The sequence below is a fragment of the Embiotoca jacksoni genome, unplaced genomic scaffold, assembly GCF_022577435.1.
Source record: "Embiotoca jacksoni isolate LCO1_2020_lvr unplaced genomic scaffold, fEmbJac1.0.p SCAF_17, whole genome shotgun sequence".
NCBI lineage: Eukaryota > Metazoa > Chordata > Actinopteri > Embiotocidae > Embiotoca > Embiotoca jacksoni.
Window position 1 is genome coordinate 11376686 of NW_027185307.1, and position 16812 is coordinate 11393497.

The 16812-nt window shown below is 41.2% G+C and overlaps 1 protein-coding gene across 2 annotated transcripts in view; it reads right to left on the reverse strand.

Annotated features, from left to right (window-relative positions):
- The window catches only part of sema5a (sema domain, seven thrombospondin repeats (type 1 and type 1-like), transmembrane domain (TM) and short cytoplasmic domain, (semaphorin) 5A), a 126500-nt gene that overhangs the window by 79135 nt on the left and 30553 nt on the right, over window positions 1-16812 (reverse strand). For both annotated transcript variants that reach the window (XR_011178346.1, XM_069151618.1), the window contains exons 2-4: window positions 15541-15746; window positions 5873-5972; window positions 3217-3262 (exon numbers count right to left, since the gene is read on the reverse strand). Coding sequence is in view for 1 of the 2 variants with exons in the window: in XM_069151618.1 (XP_069007719.1) it covers window positions 3217-3262; window positions 5873-5972; window positions 15541-15688 (294 nt within the window). In the remaining variant the exon portion in view is untranslated. The remainder of the gene's footprint in view (window positions 1-3216; window positions 3263-5872; window positions 5973-15540; window positions 15747-16812) is intronic.

A 16812-nucleotide genomic window follows, 5' to 3' on the forward strand; every position in this document is an offset into this window, starting at 1 on the left:
CGGGCAGACGGACACACAAAGCTGAGAGGTACATCGATCTTGCTTGGCCGTTCCTCAGACCTGGCAACACAGTTGGGAAATGGAAATGCCAGCTTTGATTCACCTGCCTAAGTTTGGCAGCAGCTGAGCTCAGGGAGCTGAATGAGGGATAGTAGGGGCAAAGGGACAATAATGAACAGATGTGAGATATAATGTGCAGTTCACCTGTGGACCTGTAGAGTAAAAAAAAAAATACAGTTTTTATCGCTAATTCTAAATGTCTCATTAGTTGTACATGCAGCAGCGTTTAGTTCTTGTCTCCTTTTTTTTTTTCACTAAAGCTCCATAGGTGTGAAAGTGGAGCGAGGAGAAAAGTATCCACCTTTTGTTGACAGTGTTTTCCAGATCAGTGAGGATGAGGATAGAGGTTGACGGGGAGAGGAAGACCTCTTCAGGCTGTTGAAACGCTACAGAAAAAAAATCTTTAAGCACCAGATATTAACTCCAATCAAGGCAATAGGGAGGGCTGACTCTTGTTTCGAGGCCAGAATCTGTACACTTCAACCCCGACGGCCATTCAGTTTGAGTACTTGCTACAAAGTTCATGTAATGTGGAATATATTGAACTGTTTATGATTCACTGAGCGTCCTTCTGTCTTGTAAACAGTTCCTTTTTTATCTTTCCTAAGAGGTTGAACCCTCTCTACTCCCAGGACTTATTGAAGACCAAATCTGTACGGTGGCCTGAAAAGACACAATAAAGGCATAAAAGTTATCTGATGGCTTAACATCAACTTTTCTCATGAAGGTCCTCTTTCTCTCCAACCTCTGTTGTCACTGGATTTTTCTATTTTTTTATTACCTGCAAGCGAGGAGGGCATTTACGGAGGAGATTACGGTTGCTGGGGTTCAGGCCCAATCAATCTTCTTGTCTCAACTTCATACGTGCAATTGACCATCCTAAGTGTCAGAACACCCCTTAATGTAATGGTAATGCTACCAGAGTTTATTTTCTGCCTCAAAATGTGCTTAAAAACAAACTCATCACACTGCAACAACCGAGGGAAAGAAAAGTAGGTGGGATTCATTTTGCCTTCATGCAGCAGAAGGCCTTAGAGGCTGTTTTTTTTCCAGAAACGTCTCACGCATGTACATCCAAGATGAGAACAGCCATCGATCACATGGTAATTATATCCAACTCTTTAGCCTATTGTAGGCTGTTTGTATTACAGCGTCTCTAAGCCTAGTGCTCTGTCAAACCATACACAGCCTCCCTCTTAACGCTGCCAGCCACGCAAGAACAAATCACTGCCATCGGGCATTATCTCACAGGGCTGATACATGGGGATGGGGTGAAATCACAAAGACAAGCGTAGGTGTAGTTTTTAGCTTGATTTTCCTCAGCAGGAAAGAAAAGAAAACCTCATGCAACTCGTCTGAATATCGATGCAACTGAAATAAAACCCACTGAACTACTAACAACTGTTTGTGCTCAAACTTTCTTTGTTGGCCCCTGGATTCTCAGCACCATACCATATTCCCTTGTAAATCTATTTGATCAATCAGCTGTGCATGTAATGTGAGTGGAACAATAGTGCCAAAGGGGAAATTCATTCAAGGCTTTCATATCCAACAACAATGAGAATGCGGAATATATGTAAACCCAGCCACAGAGGCAACTAAATCTCTGTGCAATTAATCCTCTGTTTTATGCTTGAATGAAAAAGAAGAAAGGAAAGATAGAGATTTCAGACAAGGCAAGTGGAAGAACTCCACTTGTCCCCCTGAAGTTTCAGCAGTTGAACTTTGACTCTGCAGCCCTCCGGTCCAGTCAAATGTAAAGCAGGGACAAGTGCACAGGTCAGCTTGAATTGCCCCCAGGCCTTGGTGGGGATTACCAGATCCTATTCTCTCTCTCTCTCTCTCTCTCTCTCTCTCTCTCTCTCTCTCTCTCTCTCTCTCTCGAATGTCTTGGAGATGAGTGGTTGATTGGCTCAGTGGAATCTCCTCACTGATTCTGCAACTCCAACCAAGCGCAGGATGAAATAAAGAAGGAGGGGGGGATCATTGGGGTGTGCACATGGCACAGAGCATCTTTAAAAAGCATCTGTGTCTCAGTGAGCGGCCACAAAAGACCTTCTCTGCGTGAATCCTCGTCTCTCTCAGTGGGGGGTTTCTCTGCTTTCTTCCCGCTGTCTGTATTGTATCTCACTGCTCCCTGATTCTTTTGTGTTTGCCGCCCTCCACTCCTTCAGCAGATTTAGACCCGCTTCTTATTTCGTCAGACCGCTTTTCTCATTTTCCTCTTCCAGTCGGATTTGTATCAAGGCCGCTCCCTCCATCCTCCAGTCTTCTCTTCCATCCAGCCACATTCTCACTTTCTGTCTCTTCATCCTCACTCCTGGTTTTCCAGGGTGTAAATGGCAAACATCAAGAGTTGTCTAAGCGTCAAAGCAGCCTTGCCGTGACAACCTGGAAATAAAGCCCTCAATGTGCCAATGTTTGCATGGCAGCTCATGCGGTCATAGAATGGTTAGGTCCACAGGTGGGGTTGTGGGCTCATACTTGTGTGAAAAAAGAAATACAAATGATTTCATTTTATAAATGAAAAAACACCATGTGGGAAAAGGGGGATGTGAGACAGACTGGGAAAAAAAACATAATCACCATCTTGTGATTTATGCATGTTTAATGCAAATTGTCACCATAGGCAGAAGACAAAGGCCTGAAGCCTGCATACGTTATTTCTGTTCTGCATTTCAGACCATTTGATTGTCTGTGGATTTTTTTGACGTTGCTACCTTAAGAAAAGTAAATATATAAATGGCTGCAGAATATATGTCACATACAGTTTCAAATTGGATTTAAATGTGAGGGGTATTAGCACTTACTAGACTTCACATCAACACTGTTTCCCTCCCTCTGTGTATGGAACTACAGTGTCGTCAACCAAACCCAATGGTTGGGAAGTTGTTGTGACATGTGAAATGCTAAACCACTTTGCTGTAACAGCTTTAACTTGTGAGCGGGTAGCGCTGTGCGACGACTATCGCAGTGTTTGTTTGAGGCAGGCGGCACGCTGCATCGTTGTAAGAGTCATACGAGCAGACAGAGTGAATGCATATTCACCTGGGAAACTGCATGCAATCAACTGGGAGAGACTGGGAGAGACTGGGATAGACTGGGAGAGACTGGGAGAGACTTGGAGAGACGGAGTGAGAGGGAATTAGCACTCACCTGGATTAGTGTCAGGTCTTCCAGGTTGAGCCTGAAGAGGTGATTTCTGTGAAAAGAAGGAAATATTCGAGTTGATGGAGCCACTTTCTGTAAATAAATGAAGAAAAACATGCTAGGATGTTGCAGAATTTTTTTTTTTATCTCAAAGGCCAAAGCTCTGTGCACCATTTATCTACCGCATGTTCTGCCTCTCGTGCTTTCATCTTCACCCCTCTCATCAGCAGTGCCACCGGTACACCATCTCCAAAATGGGAGCATACGTACATAAACTGTTCAGAGGATGTTGACATTTAAGAGTACTCTGTTCATTTCACTGTGTACTTATCCTACCTGTACATTAATGACACTGCCATCAGACAGTTTGAAGATGCATGTATGCAATGATAAAATCGACTACTGTAGTCTCGAGCCGTTAGCCTCAAGCAGAGATGAGCAGCAGGCTACAGAGGTCTGCCTCTCCGCACCCTGCGATTTTTGTATCATTTCAAAAACTTGTGGTCTTCAGGTCGCCTCACTTTGCTGAAGCTTTTTCACATAGCGCTCCAAAATAAGTCTAAATAGAGTTTGTTGTGTAAAATTGGTGGAGCTCCCCTTTAAAACTGCTGCATCTGAACCTTCTAAAGTTTCCCTACACTTGACATAAGAGCTTGTAAGAGTGTAGCCAGGGCACTGAAATGGACTAAATACAACAGATGCCCGGATTTAGACACAGCAGCAAATGAAGGACTTCTAGGTTTCTCCAACCCATAATTAAGACGGCAAGAAAAGACAAGACGAAGCAGAGCTAAAAGGTTTGACACTCCTATTTCTCAGAGTTTTTGTGTGTATGAGAAACAGAAAAAGTGACCGAGAATGTGAGAAAGACACTGAAGGACAATCAAAGCCTGGCGGTGAAATCTCAGTCTAGTAGGTGCCTATCCTGCCTCACCTGAAGCTCTTTCAAGCTGCAAGGCACAAATAAAACGGTTTTGCTGGCATTTCCAACTTTTCAAGAAACATTAGACTCAAATGGATGCCATCAAAAGTGGAATAATCTGTATTTTGACTAACGGTGTTTCAGGCTGTCTACTAAAACTCATTATGCACCATTATCGGAATGAGATCACACGAAACCTGACATTCAGGAATAAAAGCATTATTTATTGTCATATCTTTTTTTTCTCTTTCAGACTTCAGCATTATCCATGTTTTTGTTGTACATGCCAATCAAAATCCACAAATATTGCTGGTCCATGCCATGGAAAGAAAATTTGGTAGGTTTAGTGCAACTTCAAAGCAATAACATGTTTTAAGGATGATCTGACTCAGAGGATTTTTCTTGCTTTGCTTAAAAGCTGTTTTGCAGGTGCCTTTCTTTTTTCATCAGCAACCATTTTTAAAGAGCGAGCATTGTTTTTCTATCAAGTCGAAATCTAATTTCAGAGTTAAAACCTTCAAGCCTGTTCGCACAAACACCTGCACACGCACACACACACACACACACACACACACACATACATACAAACGCTTTCGCAAAGATCTATCAATCTCCTGAAGAGTGGCTATCAGCCAGGTCTCTGTGGCCACGGCCCCCTGTTTTACAGTATTGATATTTGCATCGATCCCTCTTTCCTTCCATTATCACTCATACTTCTAACCCAACCGGAGCCCATCCATCCAGCTGCATTGCCTTTCACAGTTAGACACTCAACAGCTGTCGAGTTGGCACCGACAATTGAACTAAATCTCTTATTTGATTTGTTTTGAGTGCTGCAAATTTGTTGCGAGAAGTGGCTGAATCGAACAACAAAAAAAAAAGGATGGTCACGATGTGTGTGCTTATATTATATTGTATTATATTATACTATATTATATTTAGCGATACAATTTGCGATCTGTTTCAATAGAAGTTTACTCACCTCTAAGACCTTTATCCATCCACGCATACACTCTTCCTGATTAGCCTATTCAATCTAAGTTGCTGGGTGCATTAGTAAATTCCCTGGGCTCACTTTGTTTCTCTTTGTTTTGCTGCTCTCCTTCTTGATAGCTCCTCTGTTATCTCCTATTTACCTCGAGGTGAATGTTTTTTCACTGCTGACAACTAAAGCCATTAAGTGAAGTGCAGAGCACGGTACATCAGGAATCAACCAGAGACTTATACAACTGCAATGTATACACCATCAACGTTACAGACACCATTAGTGGATACAGTACATGCATGCAAATATACAAAAAGTATAACATTGTTAGCTTTAGCACAGTGCTATTTACTCCAAGAAGGCAGGCCAGTCCCCACAATGTGACTGTGTAAACAAACGTATGTCCTCACAACACAAGTAATACAAGAACATGCGCTCGCTCACACACACACACACACACACACACACACACACACACACACACACACACACACACACACACACACGCACACACACTTGGCTGGACTTGACAAAGACAATGGACTTGGAAACAATCTCCAAAGCTATTTTTCTTTGGGTTGGAAGGCATCTATTAGAGAAACTGATCATTACTCATGCAATGCACACACAAACACTGTGATAAAGAAGAATGAAAGGTAGCAAAGAAAAAAGACCAGGCAACAAAAGAAAATGACAAGAGGGGAGACAGAGGGAAGAAAAAGAAAGAGAGAAAAACAATGTTGGATATGGCTTACCTGGCACCGACGATCAGTTCGTTCTGGCCAGGGTCGAAGGTCAGCTGTGAGTAATCCACCGTTCCCTCTGCTTTGAACCTGAAGATCCACGGCTCCATCTCTGCCAACGATACACAACAACAGTGAGACAATCACAGAGGAGTATTTACCATAGATGACAGCTGCTTATCTGAATTGAAAGGGTCGTAGTCACTTTTCTCAACACACCAAAAAAAGTGAAGTCCTAAGGGTCCAGATTTGTAACAAATCTCTTAACTCTTAACGTCCCTGCCTTTGTTTAGATTTTTCTTAACTTATCTAACGGTGCATTTGTTCCAGCTTGATTTACAAATCAAATCACCCAAATTTACATGGCAAAAAGTGCCAATTTGAACTAAAGAGGAGGCCAGAAAACAAATAATTTTACAAGACCTCCCGTTTTGTTGCAGTAAAGCTGCATTATTAGGTCAAAATAGTTGCAAAAATTTGTTGCACACCATCGGGACAAATAAACACAAGCCCACTGTTGAGATGCAGCAGCCTTCCAAATACAATCACACCTGAGCAAAGAGCTCCTGGACAATAATTTGAAGAACCCTGGGAACAACAGCACTGTGTTACTAAGTATGTTTACTTATGTAGTCCACTAAAGTGTAATTTTAAAGCATTCGTACTTTACTTGAGCAGTTCCACTTTATGCTATTTCATACTTTGGTTCCAATACATTTCAGAGGTACCTAACTTACATTTTGATGCACTACATTTATTTAATACCTTTAGTTATTTTTCAGTTCAAGATTTTACACGCTAAAAAAGAGATTGTATCAAAATTAGCTCCACTTTGCAGCTAAACACTAAAATTACAGATTAATCCATCATTAACAACAACCTAGTCAATTCAGAGTATTTTCAACAGTATTTTTACTTTTGTTATTTTAAGTACATTAAACTGAAGTTTGTAAATATGTTATTTTGTTTAAGTAAGATGCTGAATGAAAGACTTGTACTTGCAATAGTGTAACTGCCATTGTGGTGATTTTACTTCCGTAAAGGTTCCCGATACCTCTTCCACCACGAGGACCAGTATCATTTTTAACGTGAGAAAACGGCTTCTTCATTTTTAGTCTGATATGTTGTACAGGCCATAACCTGTTCTCAGTTTTGGCGGATTTTGAGTGACATAATTAAACCTGACTTGACTTATTTAACAACAATTTCTTTTGAAGGATTTTCTTGAAACATGTTTTTTTTTGCATCAGTTGTCAACAATTTGTTATAAGTTTCACATGTTTTGTTTTTTTATCACAACTTCTTTACAAATTTGTCAGTTCATTTCTCACCTTCCATGATACAAATATAAACGATCTTACTCTCAAGCTGTCCTTGGTGGATAAGGTATCTTATTCAAAAAAATATTTTCCATGTATCAAAGTACTCATGCTCCTTGTCTAACAATACCCCAAATGAAGTGAAACCTGAAATTTGGATGTCTTATGGCTCAATGGGAAGTCCTTTTAATTCAATATACCACCAAAAGCTGCTGCTGATTGAGTGATTTCATCTAAATACTCGACACAAACCATGAAGACGGATGAGATTCGAACTTCTTATGGAAACTGACCTTGTCTCCATGCTATGAATACATACAAACATAAAGAGCGAGAGAGATATCCCAGGCAGATACTGACATCTTATCCTCAACATGCCTGTTCTCATGGCACCCAACCCATTAACCCCTGACCATTCGAATGAGGACGGCCTGTCTACTGTCTGGTTACCCGATAGGTTTAGTCGAGGTTGGTCAATCTGTCATTACCTTGACTTGTGTTCGCCATCGCTCATCACTTAATGTGCAGTCATAATAATTTATACCAGTATTATTGTATACACAGGTTGGGTTACACTTCAAGAAACCATGACCATACATAGGACATTTTTACCAGATTTCCAGGAGTTATATTTGAATATCGACGAGTTAGATGCAAAAACTCCAGCAAGGCAGAATTTTTGGCAGTGGTTGCTGCAGTGATTTAAAATCATTCATCACTATATTTGCGAGCTATTTCCTGACTAAAAATTTGAAAGGGACTTTTTTAATTTACCGGGGAGCTTTCCATCAAGGCCGGAACACAGGGAGAGGACAGCTTGAATATCCTCTTCGAAACACATTATCTGCGTCTTCAGGCACACCTGTCAGACAGCGTTTCAAATGAAAGCACGCTCTCCCCTGACTGCATCAAAAGCAAGTACTTCCGAGTTTCTGTGACAAACGTGGGATTTCTGAGCGATTCAAAATGAAGACAAACAGAGCAAAGAAACAAGATCTTCCAAGGAACATCTGCTGCTTCCAACTCACGTAGAGGGACCAAACCCTGGCTCTCCTAACAAAACAATATCATCTGCTGAGACAGCACCACTGTATGCAAAGACGTTTTCCCTTGTTCTCTTTCAAGTCTCCAGTAATAAGTACAAGAGAAGTGTGAGAGGAAAAAACAGAGCGGCTTACTCCAAGTTTTCTCAGCACTAATACATTTTCATTAGCAGCGGTGAAATAAATATCTGGAAGATCACTCCCAACTTCACACCGCAGATTTCATTCTGCTTAATGGCTGCTGCTCTGCTTATTGTAGAGGGAGACACAAAGTTTTGAATGTGCCAATCCTCTGGCTCTGCTGGGCTTGTTTTTTACACCATCGAGAGGATCCCTGGCATACAAATGTAGCTGTGACACCCCCCGGGGAAAGACGGCGCTTGACGAATCCAGCTTCTCCCCATAAATCTCCTTGACTCACCAGGGGAGGCTCGCTAACCCGGTGATGGAGTGTGTGTGTGTGTCTGCATGTGTCTGTGTGACACAGAAAGAGAGGATATTTGTTGGAGTGTGCAAAAAGGGCAAAAGGTTCTAATTGAACACAGCAGCACTCAAAGGATTTATGGCCTTTTGTGACGAGGCCAAGGAACCATTCATAAACATTCATAACCAGCTTGGATGGGCCCTCCCAAGGCTGTGCAGCTAAATATACGGAGCTTCCCAAAGTCAAACTCATGGGGGTTTAACGGATTGTACTTTGTTTTTATGGCTGGAATGAAAAAGTGTGGCACACTTGGAAAGATTTTGAAAAACAACATTGCAGGAGACAGAGTTGGCGTCACAATAAAGACTAATTTGAACTCTGATCCAACTGGTGATATCCATTTGTTTTGGATATATTGTAACAGCTAATTTCAGGAGCACCCAGGGAGGTTTTTTATGATCCCCTACAGAGGCAACAAATCAACTTTATCGTTAACCCCGCAGAAAAGGAAACAGTAGGACAACCCACACCTAGCAAGTATACCAAAAAAACAACTAATCCTATGCTATATCTTACAAGATTTCAGTTCCGCTTTGCATGTTACATGGGCTCATATCCGCTGCACTTTAAATGCATGTGATAATGTAATCACATCACGGCTACGCTTGCACAGCAGCTGACTGAAGGCGTGATCACACACAGAGACAAACACACGTGTGCAGACTCACACACATGGATTGGGATGAAAATTCAAAGCGTGGCCAGGGATCTGAGCCAACAAGAAACCAGGGAACACACATAAGTGCATCCCTCCCCTTTTTCTCGGTCCCAACTTATCCCCTTAACCCTTGCCTCTCGCCTCCTCAAAATAGAACAGCCCCATCACTCACATGCCGTTTGTTATTCCTCGCTTTGACACGGAGCGGTTGACACAAAGACAAAATGACAGGATATATAAATATTTACACCAAGCATCAGAGGCCACGCCAGTCTCCAGTCTGCCAGCGCTCAAAGTTGCCGCTCTACAGTCCTGCCAGACCAGCAACAATGGCAACATGTGGAACCAATTCTGAAACATGAATGGCTTTTCTGTGAGTGGTGTAAATAGTGTGTGGCAGCAGGCGCTCACATAAATGAAGAGCCAATTCACTTGGCCCTGTGGTAATGGGCAGCAGTAAGAATGGCAACTATTTGTTCAAGCTGATGTTGAGGAAACGACTGGTTCAAGCGGTCAAAAAAATGAACACCTGCTGGGTTTCGAGAAAATCCAAAGCAACAGATGAGGTTGCCTAAGACTCTCACGCATGGCTTTGTGCTCGAAGGTTCTTCGTCTTCCTTGTGTTATTTTGACCTAAAAAAACAAGCACATTCTACAGCTAAAAGTCCTACATCTCAAATTGCCGGCGCTGTGCTGTGGCCCCGGGGCAGTGAGTGAATCATGAAAAACAAACCACTGTGAAGCCACAAAGTGTGCAATGAAATATTTAAATCGAATGTGTATTTAGGAGCGGTGTCCTTTGGTTGAAGGGATTTGGGGAGAAGAGCCACGCCTTCAACAAGATACCCAAATCTCTTCAGGCCACTTGGAACAAAAAAGAAAACATACATGCATGGAAATGACATGTGGGAGTTTTATTTCAGTGGGCAAATGAAAGGCACACAAATCCAAAAATAGACAGGCCCCTCTTCATTCCACTGGCAGTTTGTCATGCATTAAAATAAAACATGGCTTGAACATAGCTGACCTTGGACATTAATAGAGAGAAGTTAATGTTTTAGAAAATAAGCTCCAGAGACCTCTGAGAGCTTTAAATTCAAATGAATCATCTCCAAATGACCAATTACAGCATCAACTAGTAGTGGCCTGTTGCATTTATGAATGCTATAAGGCCATTTGTTGATTTTCCTACTTTCACTCGCCTCCCTCTAACGACGTGTTAGCTGTTCGGGGATGATAAAAGCTGAGCTCGGTCGGTGGCTGTAAAACAAGTCTGCCGGTTCCACTCCTCAGAGACATGGCCCTCAGCTTGGCCTGTGAAGGCATTGTTTACACCACAGTTTATAACCTTTAAAAGCCTTCAAGCCTACACCCAGGAACACTTGTTAAATACAACACTTTATTAATATCTCTGGGGCTTCGAGCAACAATAACACCACGAGTCTTTGGTCAGAATCTTTTGCAAAAACATATCTTTCACCAGAAAAGGGGATATAATCCTTCAACATCCCTCCTTAAATAATCCTATAAATGGCACACATTTACACTGAACCTCTGCTTAAGCTATATTCAGCTGTGTTTTTGTGAAAGCATAGCGAGTGTACGTTTTGGCTAAACATTCGGAGCATTGCTGCTGAGCTGTACAGTGTACTTTCTTTCTGAAACCCTACATTTTTGAAACCACCGTACGAAGCAGAAAGCGGTCTTCAGACTATAGCATCCTCGCACCACAGTAGCACTTCTGTCAGCCAAGTGTTGTGCCAAGTCAGAAAACCACCATCCCCAGTGGGGTCAAGCCCATGTGAGGCACACCCTTCCACTGTCAGGCCACAATCACACAGAGAGAAAGAAATGCTGTCACTGGAACCCACTCAGACAAACCTTGACCCTTGGCTTCTCATGATGGGTCACAACCACTTGTTGGGCTCTGTATTGATTTAACTCCTTTTTTACCAAACAAGCACGGACTATGAGGTGTTTGAGAGAGCTGAACTGCTACGTTTGCACGTAAACTGGTCTCACTTTTTGCTTTCTGTTACTCCTAACCTTGAACTAAAAATTACTTCTTTTTTTTTCTTTTTTTTACCAGAATGGATTAATCTACCTGCCCTTGGCTTAAGTAACAATCTGGAATAACTCGGTTTCATTCCCTTTGAAGGCACCTGTGGTAATAAATTGAAGCTGTGTTTTTCAACTTCACTTCAGAGAGATTCAAACCTTGTGTGACGTCATTCAGTTGGCTGTTACACTGCTTCACACACAAGTAAGCTGAAGATCAAGCCACTTTGCTGCTGGGTGATAAAACAATCCGTCACTAACTGTGCACTGCTTGTGACACTCATCACGTTCAGTTTTTAATACTGCAAATACAAGGCCTTTCATCAGAGGGCCACATGTTCATTACCATTGTGGTACCTCATTTGGCGATAGCTGACTGAACAAACATTTATTTAAAATAAAATGTTCAAGATCATTTCCATGAATTGTTCTTTTAAGAAATGATTTAACCTCAAATGTCGGAAAATTGTGAATATGTCTCATTGTCACAGGGTCCAGGGTGATGTTGCTTGTTTTGTCCAACTAAAAGTCCAAAAATTAAAAAAATTAAAAAATCAATTTGCAAGAAAAGAAAAGCATGTTAAATTAGCCACGCATACTACACACTATATTTATCATATTAGTTGTGCATGGGCGTAATATTATCCTAATTCTGAATGTTATATAATATTATCATCTAAAATAAGGTGCAAATAGGCAAATTGTGTTATATTTGGGCAGACCCAGGCCAGACGTTTTTCTCTAAGCTAAGCAGCTGCTTGCTGGACCTAATTGTGTGTGTGGTTGTGTGTGTCTGCATGTATGTGTGTGTGTGTGTGTGTGTGTATATATATGTATGGCCTGTCTTAAAGTATCATTGTTGTCTACGTGGTGTGGCAGTGTTGGGTTGAAGCATATTTAATGTGTTTGTAGTCCTCCCAGTTTGGCTCAAGAGGAGTCATGTTAGCCTTACGCTGCACATTCTCAACAACCAGGGATTACATTGCATTACATGGAGCACAATGACTCACAAAAGAGAATGATAATAGGTTTAACGAGAGGTTTCTCTTTCCTCGCTCACAATTTGTGCGTATTTGTATGCCTGTCTATTCATGTGTTGTCATATTTCATAATGACTCATGTTTTTTTGTTGCTTTTATTGCAAAAAAAAAAAAAAAAAAGAAGCCAGAGCTATAATTTTGCTGTCTGTGAAAAAACTTTGTATACGTTACAGCTCTGAACAATGAGATGTGTTTGAACTGCACAAAGACTATCATCAGGCCATGAAAGGAAAGTTATTAAAAAGCCGAGCAGAAATATAACTGTGAAGTCAAAGATAAATGGACATCTTCATGAGACCATGGGAATTAACAGCTGCTCTGCAAAGGATTCTTGCTTATGGGAGTAAACAAAGTATAACGAAAAAAAGAAAACTAGTGTTATAGGGAAACTTTCTCTTCCAACATGAAGAAGACTACATAACCTTAGAGCTTTAAAACGAAGCTGATGTGTAGACAGATGGTCAACTTTACAAGCCATTTATAAGGACGTGTACACTGTGTTTCTTTCTGCATCAATGCTATTCCATTTAAAGAAACTTCCTGCAGTTTAAACAGTTTCATCCTGGGACCAATCACTGCGACTCTAGACTGAGCAACTAAAAAAAGAAGTGACTTAGGGACATGAACGGGGAAAGAAATGTTCAACTTCCTCCGACGTACAACCAATCACATTCGTTTTGTTTTCCATAGTAAACCGACACATTCGGTCATTGTGTTCAACAGCTTTCAGATTCTACATTTACATTTATTTCCGATTTCACAACAAGACTTGAACAAGAGAAAAGGATGCGTGGAAGCACATTTCTCTGGGATAGAGTTTTTCAAAGTCCCCAGGGGGCCACAGGAGATTTAAAGCTCTCCTTTCAAAGTAGAGGCAAAAGGGTGAATTTGTTTTAAAAATCCTGATCGTTCTCGGAGTCAGAATTTAGTCACTTTGGATAAAGAGAGGAAAAATGCTCTTTATGGCTCCAAACAAGCCTTTGAATCATGTTATTAAGGTTGGGTTTTTTTTTTAGCATAGAGCAATCCAGCAATCCATTGTCTATACATCTATGTATATAATATATAATATACATATATATATACACATATATATATATGCATATATATATATATATATTATTTATCCAATAAAGAAATCACTGTGTCATCACTCAGACCAAAGACTTTCCTTTCTTTTCTTCATGTACAGTGGGCTCTGTGTTAGTGAACCGTGTCTGAATGCTAACTGAAATGCCGACCCTCTTCATTAATGCTCCTATATTTCAACCAAAGCATTAAACCACCGGAGCTTAATGGGCCGATCTTCTACATTAGAGAACACAAACGCATTGACCACAGCTGACCCACTGGCTGCTGTGTGATCACTCCTCATGCAGAAAGCACAAGGCGGGAACGTATTACATTTGCTGGCCAGTTAGTCATCATCATTGCACTCAATTGGCGCAGAGGGAAAAGTGCCACCTTGGCTAACAATGAAGTGACAAAGACTGGGAGGAAAGACAGCATAAGAGAGAGAAAGGGTTGCAGCGGAGAGCGCTTGTGCCTGTGCTGTTTTTTTTACACTGAATATGACTCGTTGCATGCATTTGACTCACACGCAGTGACCTTGGTCTTCCAGTCAATTTCACCCAGACAGAATGCTTTGTGATTATCTGACTGTGACTGTGCTGTACTGAAAACAGCTCAATGACATTTTGCTACTTCGCAGTGGGTGGACAGGACTGCATTGATCGCTGTTGATACTCTCTCTCAACTAGGTTTCGCAGAATTTCATTACAGTTCACTTGTTCAATAGCAATGTCAGATAAAGAGCAATGAAATCTGATGAGGGGTATACTGTATCTAAAAACAGCAGAGCCATAAAGGCAAGCAAAGCAAAAAACAACAACAACAAAAACAAGGTAGCTAAAAAAGGCAGGGACGTTTTACAAGACAGTGAAAAATCTTTACAGAGATTGTTTTACAATAAAGGAAGTAACCATAAAAGTCCATAATGAACCAATTGCTAAGTTCTACTTTTATTACACTGTGTCGACACAAAAAGTGTAACATGAGCATCTTTTTTATCAGAGCAGCAGCAGCAGCAGCAGCAGCCACAGCTCCCTTTGTGTGTCTGTGCAGGAGGCATTTAGATGTAGAGTATCGGTCACTGGCATTTTTAAGTGCTCAGAGCCCGAAACATAGTGACTGTGTTTATGTGTGTAAAACAGAGAAAAAAAAACAACTTGAAGGTAAAAACATTCACGTGTATAGCATGTATGACATGTGAGCCGTTATGCCGGCGGTGCAGATAGCTGCATCGATCAACATGGAGGTCTGTTGTTCTGTCAGATCTGAATGAGACAGACGACTCAAACATACACCTGAAACCCTTTCTGTGTATACATGGTGTTGTATACTGTGAGTCTTTGTCTTCTCACTCAGCACATTAGCAGTTTGCAACTGCAAACTTCAAACGCGGTGAAATCCAAAACCCGACAGGCCTGCTGTGCCTAATTACAGTTACTAAGATATAATTGAATGTTCACTGTTTTGTAGGGGTTTGGCAAACAGTCAGCTCACATTGAGTTTCTTTAGATGAGTATGTCTGCCTGTTGTCTATACAGTAAACAAATGTTTAGGCTCTTTGCTGGCAGATTTTAAACAATATTTTTATAGTGTTGCACAAATTTATAATGATTTTCACCTTTTGTTTAAGCATTTCTAATGACTGGAATTTACCCTAAATTACCTTAGACATGTCATATAAAAAAAAAACATGGCTAACTACCTGTTCCAAAAAGAGGCACTTTCTTTATCTTGGGTCATCAATTTTCTTGTAACTAAGAGCTGACGTGCGCACCATTGTTTATGTCTCTTAGCAACAGTGAAATGTTCTGATGAATTGGTCCAGAAACTGTCTTTATATGGTCTACAAATCTAACCTTCTGCAGAGAGAAGGAATGAAAGGAGGGTGAAATGGATATGAATAACTAAACAGGAAAGTTTGAATAATTATGAACGCAAGTAGAAAACGTAATGAGCCACATTGATGAGCTCACCCTGGCGTTTATGGGTGTTTTTCTGAACGTTTACCTGAGTGTGGGACAAGAGGGTGCTCTGTCTTGTGGCAGGGCGATTCAGGCAGCAGCACGGGCCCTCTTCTACTAGCTACGCCTCCAGGCCGCAGGACCAGCATGCACTGCAGTAGCAGCAGTGCATGCTGGGTAACAGGGCGTCCCATGGGGGGCCTGGGCTTGGCTCACTTCTCCTCAGGGGCCAAGAGCATTGGAGAGACACACCTGGACAGACAGAAAGAGAAAGAGACACATTTGGGTTTAAACAAAGGTTTATTTCACAACTGACTCAATCCAAGAGCTAAAAATCTTGACACAGAACACCTCTGTGTCGCTACAGTCACCAAGGATTCATCACGAGAGATGAAAACCTGCAAAAAATAAATCCTCACCCAAAGAAAATGAGGGTGAGAGGTGCGAAGAGGAAAGAGTGTGACAAAAAAATAGTTTTTGCAGAGAAACAGCAGCGCACATTCTCGTCACAGGCTCCAAGAGACCTTACACCTCTCACCTCCAACATCATGAATCAGACATGGTCTGCATTACCTCGACCACCGAATGTGTGTCTGTCTTTGTGTGGGTCCTTTAATATCTGAAATTATGTGTCCTTTGTGCAGGTCGCTGCTCCCACAGCAGAGCAGCTTTGTTATATGGAATGATGAAGAGCAGAAATAACTGATCGTGCACTGTGTATTGTGCATTCATTTGTTTTTCATTATTAAGAGTCTATTTCTTAGTGAGTGTGTATGTGACTGATATATGTATGGAGCATCTTGAGCACTCCTTGTGGGTCAATTAAATCCTATAGCTGCTGTAAATCTGATATGTTTTGATTCACAACCCTCCGATAGCTGCATGCGATTATTATATAATGCCTACGGCAAGTTCATGCTTTTTTTGGAAAAGTCATTCACAGCAAGAAAAACAAAGCAGTTTGCACAACTCAATTGTTCCCGATTTCTTTCTTTGTGGGGGTGAATTGATGAGCAGTCAAGATCATCTACATCATTACGTTTTAATAATTTATTTGATGCTATTACCAAGAATGATTCATGCTGTGCGCAGCAGAGGAAAAAGCCTCCCTGACTGTATACTGCATTATGAGCAGCATGTGTAGTGGAGTGAGTAAAGAAAACTGAAGATCTTAAAGTACCAGCAATGAAAAGCATTGGTTCAAGTTTTCAGAAGAGAAAATGTTTTCTGTAGCTGAACCTGTGGAACACTCCTTTTATCTTTACTGCACGTGAAATGGGCTTTTCATCTGTTGTCCAGTGAGTGGAAAAAAATGGTG